At 45.5% G+C, this 12,345-nt stretch overlaps 1 protein-coding gene across 3 annotated transcripts in view; it reads left to right on the forward strand.

Annotated features, from left to right (window-relative positions):
• The first annotated feature begins 2,573 nt into the window (after positions 1–2,573).
• Positions 2,574–12,345, forward strand: part of ARHGEF6 (Rac/Cdc42 guanine nucleotide exchange factor 6) — a 37,695-nt gene continuing 27,923 nt past the window's right edge. For 2 of the 3 annotated variants that reach the window (XM_080352891.1, XM_080352892.1), the window contains exons 1-2: positions 2,574–2,758; positions 10,654–10,738. In XM_080352891.1, the coding sequence (XP_080209017.1) occupies positions 2,594–2,758; positions 10,654–10,738 (250 nt within the window). In that variant the 5' untranslated portion in view covers positions 2,574–2,593. Of the gene's footprint in view, positions 2,759–3,834; positions 3,919–10,653; positions 10,739–12,345 lie in introns of all 3 variants that reach the window. The other variant, XM_080352893.1, reaches the window with a different exon arrangement.

A 12,345-nucleotide genomic window follows, 5' to 3' on the forward strand; every position in this document is an offset into this window, starting at 1 on the left:
AATGTAAATTAGCTCATGCGCTGACTCAGACTTGACCGTTGAAATCAGTAGTTAAAGGCATCGGTAGGTTCTGCAGCAGAAAAATATTCCAGTGTTGTCCTTTGTAATGGCTGTTTTCCCTCTGCTGAAAAAAAACCAAAGTTACATAAAGGTGAGGAGAATCACTCCAGAATGTTTTCTGAACATCCTGCGTATTATTCTTGCTCATGTTACCATGCTGTTAGTGATGGTTGTGCCCTCAATCCTTTGATTATTTGGTATAGACCACCTGCCACCTCCCTTTAAATGATTTTAAGTATACAGTCATCACTGGTGTAAATCAAGCTGCAAATAAAGTAAGTGTATTTGTAATTGGGGGTGGAGTTTGACTCTGCAAGAGATGATCAGCAATTCATTTGATTTGTCCCTGCCAACAAATAACCAAAGTTGAAGTTTGTGCCAAAGACCAGACCAGAAGCGGTTCCTCTCATGGTGGCTATACCTTCATAGCCTGGGTTTGCCACAATTAATTTTAGTGTTGGGTGGGTGAATGAGCTGGAACATTCATGGGTCCTTTCTGAAAGATGTAAGGCTGGCTTTGAGGTGGCTAATCAGAAATACCTTAAATTTTGGGGCTTTCTGAATATGCATCTGTCTCCAGTCTTCCAGATGTTGCTAAGTGTTCAAGATGGGGGAAAAGTTTTCATTTAATTGTAGTTGCAACCAGTAATATCTACGTGTTTCACAGCTGCGTATGAAATAGTCATGAAACTAAACCTGCCTTTCTACACAAAACAAGGTTTGGTTTAGAGGAGGGAGTGGGTGAAGTGGTCCATTGTGTTCAGGTTTGTAACACTTGAGTTTAATGAAGCAGGTGTATAATTTTACCTGCATTTAAATATTTCTCTTGCTCTTTACATCAGAAACTGGTATGTTCTGGTTAGATGACTGAAGTACATGTCCTCTAAAATAAATGCTCATCCCCAGTAGATGAATGAGCATTAACAGTTTTCTTACCTGCTACAAATTCGGAAAAAGAAAAAGCAAGCTATGGAAGTGGAGACTGCAAGTACTCACTTATACAAACTAGTGCTCATGAGAACTGGAAAAAGAAAAACACAGAAGTTCTTGTAATTAGTCATAAATTTGCAATGTTTTGCACACATATGGATAGTTGTGGATGTACTTTACCAGATGGCAATGAGTTTTGTGATTTAGCTTCAGCCGGCTTGCTTGTTGATGCTGGCTGCAGCTCGGTATTACCGGGGCTTCCACACAACAGAGAACTGGAACTCATCCCCGTGTCCTCATAAAGGTCAAAAGTCTGTCTAACCCTAAAAGGACAATTCTGCCTTCTCGCTGGTGTCTGTTAAAAATGATCCTTGCATAGGCCCCACTTACCAGTCATAAGACCTGGAAAGTGCAGACGCAAACCCATGCGTATTTGTTGTATGTAATTTATCCTCCTGCTGTTCTGTTTCTCTCTACCCTTCAAATTCCTGGCCTAAGCAGGGTGAGAGCACTGATGCCTTGAAAACAGTTGCTTCAAGTACCGGGGTTAGGAATTGGCTCAGGATATTGTTACTGAGAAATTCTGGTCTCTAGGGTAATTTGTTCCTATTGCTTCAGTTGGTGATGCTCTGGTTCACTTCTTGGCATCACAAACTGAGAAAGTTGCTTTGTTTTCCGTCTGTTCTGGTGAGAGGACAATTAGGATAAGAAAATTGCAGGATGACTGGACTCTTCTAAATTAATATGACTAATAGCGATGCTTAATACTGTCCCAGAGCAGGGTGAAAAACAGATACTACTCTGTCTTCATACAACAGAACCTGAAGAGCTGGTGGAAAGGGACATTTTAGTAGGACAAGTAGGTGGAAAGTTTCCTTCTTGGCTTTGGCCGATGTAAATTTATGAACTTTTCAAAGTCATCCAGGATGTTTGTTTTCAGAGTTTATTGTCTTCCAAAAATCCAGTTTTGATTATATGTGCACTTCTTGTATATTGAAAAAGTAATTCCTTCTATGTTAAATACATGATCATTTTCAAAAATCAGATCTTGAAAGCAGAAAACTATTATAGGAGGTAATTTTGATAATTAGGTTTGCCGCATAAAGTTGAAAAATGTTTAAAGGTAGTGTGATGTTCCTCCCAATCATCCTTAGAGTGAAGTTCAATCTTAATAATGTAAATACCTCATAATTTACAGTATTAAAGACAAATTGACTTTTTTGGGCAATAGCCACAAGTTAAGACCAAGTTCACAGATCACAAGATGCCATCTGCCACAAGGAAGAAGCCACTAGGTAAGATCTTTTTGATGGAATAACCATCCACATCAAATACTTTGGTTTTCAATAATCTTGCAGATGTGTATTTGAAGGCCTGCTTTGCTGTCTTTCTTCAGCAGTGCTAGAAACTTTTAGTTTTGAAAAACAGTTTCTTAGAGTTAACAGTACTTTTGGTTCTTAAGATTCTGTGAGTTTCTGTGCCGAGAAAAAACAGCTTCTCCCTTGAGCTGTGCAAGCAGCAGCAGAGGCAGGAAGATGCAATCACGGATGTGGGTTCCAGCAAGCTGCTGCACAGAACGGCGCTGCCAGCAGAACTCCCCGCGATGAATCCGGAGGAACAAATTGTAACGTGGCTCATTTCGTTAGGAGTTCTAAATTCCCCTAAGAAAATAGTCGATGATCCGGAGGAGTTCCTGAAAACTTCTCTGAAAGATGGAACTGTGCTTTGTAAACTCATTAATCGGCTTCTTCCGGGATCTGCAGAAAAGGTAACGCTTTAAGATGTGTTTTGCTACCCTGAAACGGCTCAGGAAAATACCGCCCTGGTCATTCCCAGGTGTGGTTTTCCTTGGAAAGTGAGATGAGCAAGGCGCATGGGAGAGATAAAGCTGTTACATGTCAGTTACCAGTTGTATCTAGTTGAGGGCAAAGTACGATTGTAGGTTTAGTTCTTTGATTTTGTCTCTACATCCAGAAAAGAAACTCAAAAGGTTACAGTTGGCCGAGTTAACGCGTGTTCATGCAGCAGCAGGAAACACTGGTCTGCCAGAGATCAAAACACCTTGGGTTTGAATACAAGGACACGCAGTTTGTCTGTACTTATGTAAATATCATTAATTACAATTTTAAATATATTCAGTGTTTCAGAACTCTTACTGTAAAATACTTCGCTAGTCAGGAAATATATTGGAGCAGCAGATTAAGTTAGGAATAAATAATAAACGTTGCATCTATGCTATTTTGAACTGTCCAAAGACCTGCAAATCTGTCGGTACTTTAAGCCACGTATCTCCTTTCAGTTTTACAAAGCATATATTCAGACAGTCCAAAAGTGTGATAAGTAACTGCAGGAGAAAAAATGGGAAGGACTCCAATGAGATAGGAAATGGCAACACTGTAGAGAAGCTGTTTGATTTTTTTTAAAAAAAGAAAGAAATAGAAAGAACTCACACAGACACACACAAAAAAAAACCAGGTTCTCCACCCTGTACAACAGGAACCTTCATTTGTTATGCAACAATCAGTTTTGCTAGCTCCTTATCTTTTGCTTATATGTGATGGTTGGGGGCAGCGTGTTCTTAAAGGTCATCAATTTCCCACTGTCACTTTGGGCACTGTCATATGTTGACATTCAAAACAAGATGCCGACCATTTCGATCTATGCATCACTTCCTCCAGTGGCTCTTTCTTCCTGCTTCGACAGCTTGCCTGCCACCCCCATCCGCCCCCTGAGGAAGCTTCCCTAATTCAGTATAAAACGCACATGTCAATATTCATGCAGGCCTTCTGAATAGCGATTATACGGAAGGTAATGCAACAATCTCAGTGGATTTTCTTTCTTTAGTATTGCCCAGAGCCTAAAAATGAAGCTGATTGCATCACTAATATTCAAGAGTTCTTGAAAGGCTGTGCGCTCCTTAAAGTAGAGGTAAGTCCACTAGGATCTTTTATTTTATTGTCTAACATACTGCTTTAATCAGCCTTCTGAAAGGATGCCAGATGCCAGAGGGATGAAAACCATAGTCATTCTTCATCTTTTGTATTAATAATATAAATTAGAGCATGGGTAATTTACTATTCTGGCTGGAGAATTTGGAAGCAGAGTGTATTCACTGTGAGCTTAACAGGTTCCTTCTCATCTCTTGAGACAAACCAAAATGGTCAGGGAGAAATAAGTGCAGCAATAACAGGAGCTCTGTCTAAACAGGGTTAAGCAGTGTGGACATGCTTACTTCTTTTTTTAATTATTGGAGAGAAGCGATTGCAGGTTTTAGCCTTGCTTTAATACAAAGGTGAATTATTCTTAATATTGCAGTATTTTTCATCCCCTTGCAACTGTTGCATGAGATTCTGCTAAACACGAAATACTAAATTGATCCTTACAGAGAAAAATGATCCTAAAGAAGGCAAAAGACATCTTTTCAGTGGCTTTTCCTGGTCCTATATATATGCTGATTCTTATGCTTAAGCATAGCTCATATTTGCAAGATGAGTGTCTATATGGATCACTTAAGAGTTCAGATAATTTCACCATCAAATTTTTTACTAAGTGCATATGGATTTAAAATGTAAAGACTTTTGTATCACACTGAAATTCCTGCAGTAAAAAAGAAACTTGTACCGAAGACCCATCACTGCCTCATTTGAAATACACTCAACACTGGAAAAACTATATCTATATTCTGAAGACAAATTCTGGCAGACGCAGGGACAGCATCCTTGGGCATTGCACAGAATCCTCACACAGCACAGGGACAAAAGCCCAGCCCATGGTAGTTCTGTTCCTGCGCTTGTCCTTTGAAGGTCTGAACAAAGCAAAGAGCTTTTCTCCTCTTCAGAGCTTTTCAGTCAACCAGCATGGAAATTTGCTCATTCCAGAACTGTTGTTTCCCAGTAATGCATTTCTCAGAGCCTGCTGTTTTGAGAGCAGATAGATACAGAATCACTGAAGGCCTATCACATCAGAAATCTCGTTCACTATATATGAAGAAGTAGCCTGGGACTGAATCTGGGCCATTTCTCTTGTCTTGAGACTGAAAAGTGTGTGCTGAGGTCAGAGATTCTGTTCCTGTTGCAGATGTGAGCAAAAGAGGATGTTCTGAGGAACTTCAGAGCTCACTTCTACTCTGGATTCTGACTTATACAATTTCATAGATGACATCAGCATCCCATGGCTTCGTTGTACTTTGCCAAAGCAGCAACTGCCTTTATACTATTCCTTAAATTTGGTTTTGTCATAAATGTTTGTGTAGCTGCCATTTCGAGCTGAATACATCCCTTCACTGAGCATCATTAGCGCGCAGGAAGGTGATCAGTGTGGGAGGTCTGGCTTCCAACAGCATTCAGTTGAGACCCGAGTCCCACCTTCCACCGAACAGATACCACTTGCCTGTCTCTTGCAGTGTGAGGGCATGAGATGGGGTTACTCCTGCAGAGCTACACATACGCTCTTCCCTCCTACCCTTCTTTTCTGTTGTCCTGGTAACTCAATCTTCGGAAGTGGAAGAAAGACACAGCAAGGCAAACAGCACCTTCTCTTGTTTCACAGGAACAGTGAAAGATTTGGACATAGTGGAAGGAGGGAGAAGGATGCTCTGTGACTTTCCTGCTTTGAGATGGCTCCACTGAGTTGCAGCAGCTCTATAGGCTGGTGGTGTGAGCTGGAAGAGTCCATCTCATTGCAGGGTATAAATAACCAAACTCTTCCTTAGCTTCAGCCCTGGACTGAAGCCTGCAAAGATTTGCTGCTTCAAATGTGTTAGTCCTGAAAAAGAAGGCAAGCCAGGGAATCAGCACCTTCTTCTAACTAGATGAGTGCTGTAATTAGGTGAAACAATGAGACTGCCAAAAATTTCCTGACTGCTTTTCAGTGCTAGAATTTGATCCAAGTCATAAGAATGTCTATCAGCCCAGCTCTGCTGAGACGGGACCGGGCAGAGGATGTGGGTACCTCTTTGGAGCTCAACCGTCCTTAAGGGATTCTTTGGTGGTTTGGACTGAGAAACAGTGCAGATAACCTAGTGATGCTTCATTTACACTGTGGCTTCAACCTCTTAAGCTCTGTATATGACCCAAGATCAGACTCACTGAGTACTGCTAAGGCAGTGACTGCTGAATGCAAGTGGGTTGAGGTGGAAAAAGGAAAGCGAGAGGCCCAGGCATGGTAGCCAGGTGGAGTCTAGTTTAGAAGATACAGGGAAAAGATTATGAGGAAAGAGAAAAATCAGTTAGAAAGCTCCTGGCCTAGCTTGTTCTTGAGGGCACAAATGGGAACTGTTAGTCTTTGCTGTTGACACCAGTGTGCATATAATAACAGCAGCTCAATAGCTGAGCATCCTTTACTGCTGAAGAAGCATAAGCTCTTCATTCAGCAGCAGCATTTCATTGCTAATATGACCACAAAACTTCTGGCAAGGGGCTCAGTTTTGTGAACTAAGAACTGTATCTGCAAGACAAATCAATAGCTGGATTAAACCTAACTGTCCGGAACGATCATAGAGCTTGCAGCGCATCGCTGCCATTGTGGGCAGAAACTGAAGCTGTTTCTGCAGCTGGAGGTACTTGCAACCTTCACCCATCTGTTTGTACTTGAACAGAGGCCCTTGGGAAGGCAGATGAAAAATCATCATCCTCTTGGCTCCCCATCCACATTCTCCCCAAACCTGCTCTGCTTTGCCTTCCTTCCTGGTTTTCTAGCTGTGTAATGTCAAAAGCAAAAGGTCCAGCCCAGCATGGATCAGTGCAAGCACTAGGGAACGGGTATGTCTGAATTCAGAGTGACCCACAGTTTACAGGTGTGCGGGTTGACTCTCACACCTGTGTCCCTGGGTGGGGTTGAGTCTTACAGCCGGGCTGCACCCTGGATGTCAGTACTGTGCTTCCCTTGCCGTGCTGCAGCCAGCCATTGCACTGAAGTGTCTGGGGATTTTCACGCTCCCTGCAGAACAGGGTTCCCCACACAGCCGGGCACATGCAGCACAGGCACCACGCTCACCGCGGTGAGGACACGCTCTCTCTGGGAATTCACTGCCTCCACCGACCTGCGCCTGTCTGCAGGCCCTTCCGCAGTGTTTCTCTTCTCAGTGGTGCAAAAAGGCTGCTATTACCATTTCAGAAGCCTGGATTTTACTTTATTTTCCTACCCTTTCCTCCTCATTTGTCATGTCCCTTTTCCTTTTCCTTTACCTTTTTCCTTTTCCCTTTCTTTCCCCTTTCCTTTTCCCCCTTTTTTTCCCTCCTTTTCTCTCCTTTCATTTTCTTTCATTTCCTTTCCTTCCTCTTTTCCCGTCTTTCTTGATTTACTTTTCCCCTTTCCCTCTCCCCTTTTCCCTTCCCCTGGCTTTTCCCATCCCTCTCTCTCCCTCCCCGCCCCCTCGGGCTGCTTCGCGCCTCCCGCCCGCGGCCGGCGGAGGGAGCTGCGGCCGCACCGCCCGCGTCCCGCAGCGAGCGGCGGGGCGGAGCGGGGCGGCGGCGCCGCCTGTCACTTCCCTTTCCCCTTTCGCTTCCCTTCCCCGCGCCGCGATCCGGCTCCGGGTCAGAGCCGCAGCGGCGGCCCCGCGGTCCGCAGCACCGCCCGCCGCCATGCCCCGGGGCTGCGCGCCCGCCCGCCCGTCGCCGTGAGTACCGACCGCGCCGCGGGCACCGGGCGGGCTCCGCCGCTGTGTCCGGCCCGGCCTCGCCGCCGTCCCCATTCTCCGGCAGCCCCGCCGGTGTCACCGGGTGACCCACCGCGGGTGTCCCCAGCAGGTCCCCGGGGGTGTTGCCCCCACCGGGCAGTTCCCACGCAGAGCTTGCCGGAGCGCAGAAACCAAACCGGCTCAGGGGGCTGGCCGGGGGGTGTGAAACCCGGCGGCACCGAGTCCGGGCTGCGGGCTGGGCTGCGGCGGGGAGAGGCGCTCCCAGCCGCCCGCCTGGCTCCGTCTGGGCGGTTTTCCCGGGGAAGGCAGCGGCGGGGCCGGGGACAGTGAGCGCCGTGGGACCGTCCGGCTCCAGCGCTCGTCCGCGGGGTGGGATGAAGGGTGGCGGTCGCGCCGAGCTCTGGGCTTTGCACCAAGCTTGAGATTTGCCGGGGTTTTGTCGAACTGTGGAAATAGTTTGTTCAGATTGAACAGCTCGGGCTCGAAACACGACCTGGCTTCCCCTAACTTTTCTGCAGCTCCCCTCGCGGTGCTGGGATTTTGGGTGCCGGTAGCTTGCTGGGCGCACCTGGGTTTGATTTTTCGTCCTTCCCGAAAAGCTGGGTGCTCGTCTGGTCACTGCCCTGCGAGCACCGGTCCCTCCTCACCGCCTCGATGTCTGTCTGTCTGTCGGAGGACTGGCCGTGCAGCAGTGCAGGGTTTTTTCTCTCCCAGTGTGATGCCTGATGGAGCAGCAGGAGCGCAGTCTGGGATTCTGAAAGTCGGAAAAGCATTTCAGTGGAGTTCATTAGATGACAGCCATAGATTTAAGTGGAGTTTTATTTACATCAACCAGATCTTCTGTGAACTAAGAGCAAAAAAACCTCTCCCCTCACTATTTTGCTTCTAGTTTGCAGCTTGTCTTCTAATCAAGAATAGAATTATGTATGGGTTGTGCTGAGAAGAGTAATTTTTAGCTCATAAATTAGGACTTTTCTGTCTAATTAATTTATTTTGGAACAAGCTGCAGAGTACATTTATGTTACAGTAGCTGATCCAGAAAGTTTTCTACATAGCCATTGTTCCATGGTAGCTATTCCAGACAATTTCTCCATGGAGAGAAGTTCTAACTATTATTGCTTGCTTCTGTGCTAGAATATTTTTCATATTCCTCCTGCCACCATTTTCCTCTGGACTTTGCCAGGGATTTTGTATGACTCTGAGCTCACAGCATTATTCTGTGCATTGAAGGATCAGGGATGTATTTTACCACTTCAGTCCTTTTAAAAAAAAAATAATAAAAGATTCCATTCATTCAAGGCAGGACTTGTTTTTCTGGACTTACTGAAGTGGAGGAAAAAGGTTTTGACTGAGAAAATGACAAACCAGGGAGATGCGCGCAAACATCTCAGCCTCGCTGTTTGCTTTCCTCTTCTGCTTGGCCGGAGGGGGAAGGAGCGTTACTGTAACATTTCACCCTCCAGCTGCTGCCAACAGGGTCAGCGCACACCTGGGCTCTCTGTTACCGTCTCCCTTTCCACAGCGACGCTGCTTGGGCTGGAGGCGATGCTCGGATAGCACCGGCTGCAATTGCGAGGCAGGAAAACTAGTTCACGCACCAGTTGGTAGAGGGGATGGGCTCCGTGTGGTCCAAAGGAGCAAACCCAAGCGAGCGCAGGTGATAGATCAGCTCAGAAACGGCCCAAGCTAGGTGAGGATGTCCCCAAAATGTGCAGAGTGGTAGGTGCGATTGGAGCTGCAGGGCTACTGATTTTAATATTTGTAATGATGGCAGGTTGTTGCCCCTCAAAGCATGGATTAGATTTCTTTAGGGTAAAGCCTTTCTCCCAGTTTTAAGTGGCTGAATACGTTTTTAAATATATTCTCAACAGAGAGCAGCCTTTGTACTGCCCATGATGTACTTTATTGCTGCACTAATGTGTCTGTCAAGAGGAAGAGGTGCCACGAGCATCCAGGGCTGTGTAAGAGTCTGGTCCCCTTCCTATTTGAAATATGTCAAATGTGCTCAAGGAGCTATATGTGGAAAGCAAGAAAAGGCCATTTTAAAGGGCAGTACTACCCTAGAGGTAATTAAGGCTCGTGTACTTATGTAGCAGGATACGCTCTTCAGTGCATTGGAAGTGTTTGTAAGTAGATGGTGTCTGCCAGGAGAGCTTTAAAATCATCTTTCCTGTTCGTTGGGCTTGCAGATCTGTTGTCTCCATCTGCAAGACAACGTGTATTCGGGGATTAGCAGATGGTGCCTTGGTGGTACCAATAATGGAGGCTTTTTGTATCGCTTATCTTTGCTTCATTAATGGTAGGATTTGAGCAATCTGTATGAACTTGAGGGCATTTCTCAGGTGTTAGAGGGGACTGTAGTGTTTTGGAAACTCAAATGGCCCCTCATTGTGCTGGGGTGGTTTCTGAAGGGCTGGGTGCACAACATACAGGTTATCAGTCACAGAAAATAAGCCCTTGCTAACTGCGTATATCTGTTTTGCCATTGAGGCTTAGTAATACAAAATTCTTCAGAATTTTGTCACATAAAATAACAGGGTTTGGCTTCCTGTACAAAAAATGTAAATATATTTTGTATGACATATTGCAACAGCAGAAAATTCTGCGTGTTTGTTTCTTCTGCTGTGAAAAAACTTGTGTGCGGATATATCCATACGTACAGCCTCAACCTCTTCAGCTTTCAAAAACAAAAATAGCAGCAAATCTTTCCTGCCCTCACGGCAGGCAGTGACCCTCTCCAGGGCTGCCTGAGGAGTCCTTTCTCTGCAGACATCACCGGTTTCTTCCCTGTCCCCAGCATTACGCTCCAAATGCTACCGGCTCTCCCTGACCTTCCCACGCCACTGGCGCCCCAGGAATTAACCCGCTATAAGGGAAAAGGGACTGGTCAGCCCTAAATAAACACCCAGCCCTCGCGGAGATGTACGGGCTGCTTCATCCTCGCTATGCCCCTCCAGTGCCGTGGGCTGCTTGGGTGGCCAGAGCGAGATGCTTTGGGCTCAACTGACCAAGATCCTCTTTCGCAGGTGTTTGATCCACATGATTTGTACACCGGGGAACAGTTCTCCAAGGTCCTGAGTACATTAACAGCTGTAAATAAAGCTACTGAAGGTAAGTAAAAATATATATGCGTGCTGCAGTGGGTTCAGGGCTTTTTGGTAATTCCTAGATTATGATGATTTCTGGATGCTTGGAAACTTGTGCTGCCAGCGCCGATGGCTGCTGCTGGACAGTGGAATCGGCATTTCATGCTTCTATTGACTCTGGGTTTAGTTGTGGCATTTTGGAGTTGCTATATGCACTTTGCAGTGCTTGGTTATTGCTTTACACTAAGAAACCTTGGCTTGGTTGTGACAGTACTAAGGGACCTCAAATTAGGTCATTGCAAAGGCGCTTGATGTAAATGAGCATGCACCTCCCAAAATGCAAATGTCAGATTTTAACAAGCGTGTTTTAAAGCCGAAGAGAAAAACAGATCCATCTGCATAATATCTTTGCTGAATGTCAAAACAAACGTTGTTGCCAGATGCTCAGTCAATTGTATTGATGTTTCTCTCCCTCCTTTCCCTGGGTCCGTGGTGTAGGCTCCCGGATTTGGGAATCGAGCTGATGGCTTGTGCTGCCTCCCCAGGCGCAGGAGCGGCTGCTGAAGCAGAGCAAATGAGCTCCTCTTGTTTCCATCCCGCGTACACAGGTGTTCCCTATGGGCTGCTTTAAACTGATGTTCAGTCACGTAGGCTGTGAGAGGAGCAATTCCACGGGGAGGACGGTTATGGTGTGGGGAGGGGTGAGAGAACCAGGGTTTCTTTGCAGAGGGGCTGAGGAGCAGGGCTGTGCTGAGCTGGAAAGAGTTTGCAGGGGGGAAAGTGTTTATTGCCCCTGTCATGCAAGTGGATTTGCACAGGGGGTCATGCACACCCACCAAAGTCCAGCACCAGGAGGAGAGTTTGATTTCCTTGTTGCAGATCACATTTTAGGCGATTAGAAGGGGGGAAAAATAAAAATGCGAACGCATGATTTTCCTTTCATGGGAAGGTTTTTCTTTTGACTTACTGTGCTTTGCCTAGATTGAGTTTGCGGTGGTTTTCTCAGTTGTTTTATTTCTCTTTCAACTGAGTTTTTGCTTTGGGGTTCTCTTCCGCTAGTACAAAAGCTGCTCAGGTGTTCAGTGAAGCAACCTCATTGCTGGGACTGGACCCTCCTGTTTCCTCTTCTCTCTTCTGATGTAAAGCTTTATAAAATCATAGAAATATAAATAGAGATACATTATATAAACTATTGTATATTGTATTTTGTATATCTTATGCAAACAATATATATAACTTAATAATAAGAACACCAATAATAACAACGTATAACAATAATAGTATATAAATGCTGCTCTGCCTTTCTGCAGCCAGCACTGAGCTCCCTAGAAGTCAGTGATGGTAATTCATGATCTGCACATCTTACAGCCTCTCACCGTTCCGTTCAGTGACAGCACCTGGTGACCCCACGTGGAAAGCTCTTGCAGTTCAATATGATGTGGGTTATAAAGTGCAGGTTGCCTTTGCAAATGCTGTCATTATGATTGACATTACCTTCATTATTCTGAAAGCAAAAAGAGTGGGAAACTTTCCTGGCTCTGTGCTCACCCGTTGCTGGGCTGGAGGGGTGTGATGGGGTGTGCGCTGTTGTCGCAATATCCCCTTATTTACAGCCCCAACGTGGTTCTTGCA

This window comes from Nesoenas mayeri (assembly GCF_963082525.1).
Source record: "Nesoenas mayeri genome assembly, chromosome: 13".
NCBI classification, from domain to species: domain Eukaryota; kingdom Metazoa; phylum Chordata; class Aves; order Columbiformes; family Columbidae; genus Nesoenas; species Nesoenas mayeri.